General features: G+C 59.1%; 1 protein-coding gene across 1 annotated transcript in view; it reads right to left on the reverse strand.

Moving 5' to 3' along the window:
- Window positions 1-113: 113 nt before the first annotated feature.
- LOC104501652 (tensin-4-like) overlaps window positions 114-1926 on the reverse strand; it is a gene marked incomplete at both ends in the record, with an annotated part of 5612 nt that continues 3799 nt past the window's right edge. The window contains 3 exons of the mRNA XM_010145491.1: window positions 114-287; window positions 1287-1358; window positions 1785-1862. Of these exons, the coding sequence (XP_010143793.1) occupies window positions 114-287; window positions 1287-1358; window positions 1785-1862 (324 nt within the window). The remainder of the gene's footprint in view (window positions 288-1286; window positions 1359-1784; window positions 1863-1926) is intronic.

The following is a 1926-nucleotide window of genomic DNA, read 5'->3' on the forward strand; positions in this document are numbered from 1 at the left end:
GCAGAGTGGGGTGCTCCCAGCAGCTGCCTGCCCACGAGCCGCTCAGCTCTCGCCGGCTCCTCGCCACGGCTGGGGCCGCAGCCCCGCCCCGACCCCTCCCCGGCGGCTCTTACTTCCTCCTGCCCTCCGTGCCGTCAGCGTGACGCCCTGCTCGGTCACTCTGAAGTGCACGAGGGTGGGCGTGGGCAGGGTCTCCAGCTCGAAGGTGGAGGAGATGGCTTTCTGGACGGCCGGCGCTCCCGCCAGCGTCTCCACGTTCACCGAGGTGAGGTACAAGACGTTGCAGACTGCAAGGAGAGCGCAGAGCCCGGCTCAGCCGCGGCCAGCGGTGCTGGGTCCAGGGCCGGCTCCTGGCACCGTCCCGCCGAACCGGGCACATGTCCCTGGGTCAGATTTGTTATGATGAAAATCAACGGTTTAGTGACTCAGAAATTCTTCACAAATTTGTTTTGGTTTGCTTTAATTCTTTGCACTAATTGTTTAAAAAGTCAAAGTATTCAACTTCCGGTTTCTAAATGTCACATTTGGATTTTTTTGCTGTTTATTACATATTTCCTTTAATGAAAAGCAGAAATGCCCCGAGCCAACTAACGGCTGAAGGCCAACCTCAAACATGACATTTGGGGCTGATTGGGCTGTTTAAAGGGCTGTGCTGGGTCAAACTAAACTTTGCAGTTTGCCAACTTATTTTTCAGAATTTCCAGCTAAACAAAGCGGTTCCCGACCGCCCTGACTGCGCCGTGACCCGTCGCCATGGGCTCCTGCCCGGCTCTCCCTGCTCTCACCTGGAGACCCCCACTGCTGGCTCCGGGCACACAAGAGAAGCACGGGCTCTTCCCCGTCCCGCCGTGCCGTAAGGTCCCTCAGCAATTCACCACCCCCAGCTGCCTCGTCCCTCTCCTAGAAACTCCAGATGTTCAAGGCCCTTCAGCTTGATACCGACTGAATCACGAGCGAGGCTTAAAAATCAGGCGATATTTAAAATTGTGGGAATTGTGGGTCTTTTAGCAGCCTCGTGACCTCAAGAACTGTCTTCTCAAGCTTTCCTTCACCACTGAGAGGACCAAAAGTCTCCTTTCTTGAGGAACACCCGGTTCCCTGGCAGGTCTGTGATCTGAGGATGTGAAGACCACCCGCGGGTACCTCCAGCCCGGTGACAGAGCCAGGAGGGGACACCGCACCGGCCCCCGTGGGGGTGACCTGCTGCTCTGCACAGCTCCAAGCTTTGAGCTTCTGCTGTGGAGGGGCTCCGAGCGGAGCACACAGAAAGCCGCTCCCTTCCTCACCAGCAGATTTCTTCGGCAGGGACAGCGCGGGCTCCGGCGCGCAGTCAGGGCTGTCTTCTCCACCAGCAAGGTCTGTGTAAAGACAAGCAGGAGCACGGAGGAGGCCACGGTCAGGCTGCTCTGCCACACCACGTTGCACTGGGTGGTGATTCCTGATCTCACAGAGGCCGAAGGCCCAGCACTGCTTAAATTGCAGGGGTTTAGAGTAGTAATTAATTTAATTGTCTCCCCCTCCCTTTCTCGGTTCTGTTCATCTCCCATCCCCACCCTCCTCCTTTCCTTGCCCACCCTCAGTGGTCCTCAGCTCCCCGCGGCTCTGCTGAGCACCCTCCAAGCCCGCAGAAGACAGTCACCACCGCCTCGCACTGTGCCAGCCCTTGCAGCTCCCTGCTCCACCCCCAGCCAGGGCAATCGGCCCCGCTGCAGGGGCACGGGGGGGTTCAGCCCCCTCCCCACTGCAGGACCGCTCGCAGCATCAATCCTGTCCCCGACACCTACCTCGGGTGGGGATGCTGAGCTTGCAGGGCAGCGCCAGGGGGGTGATGGCGTGCTGGTACACAAAGGCAGAGAGGCTTCCTGGAACACAGAACCGCAAGTCAGGGGGGTCCTGGTGCCTGAAACCTCCACCCACCCGCCTCTG

This window comes from Buceros rhinoceros, unplaced genomic scaffold, assembly GCF_000710305.1.
Source record: "Buceros rhinoceros silvestris isolate BGI_N320 unplaced genomic scaffold, ASM71030v1 scaffold27061, whole genome shotgun sequence".
Taxonomy (NCBI): domain Eukaryota; kingdom Metazoa; phylum Chordata; class Aves; order Bucerotiformes; family Bucerotidae; genus Buceros; species Buceros rhinoceros.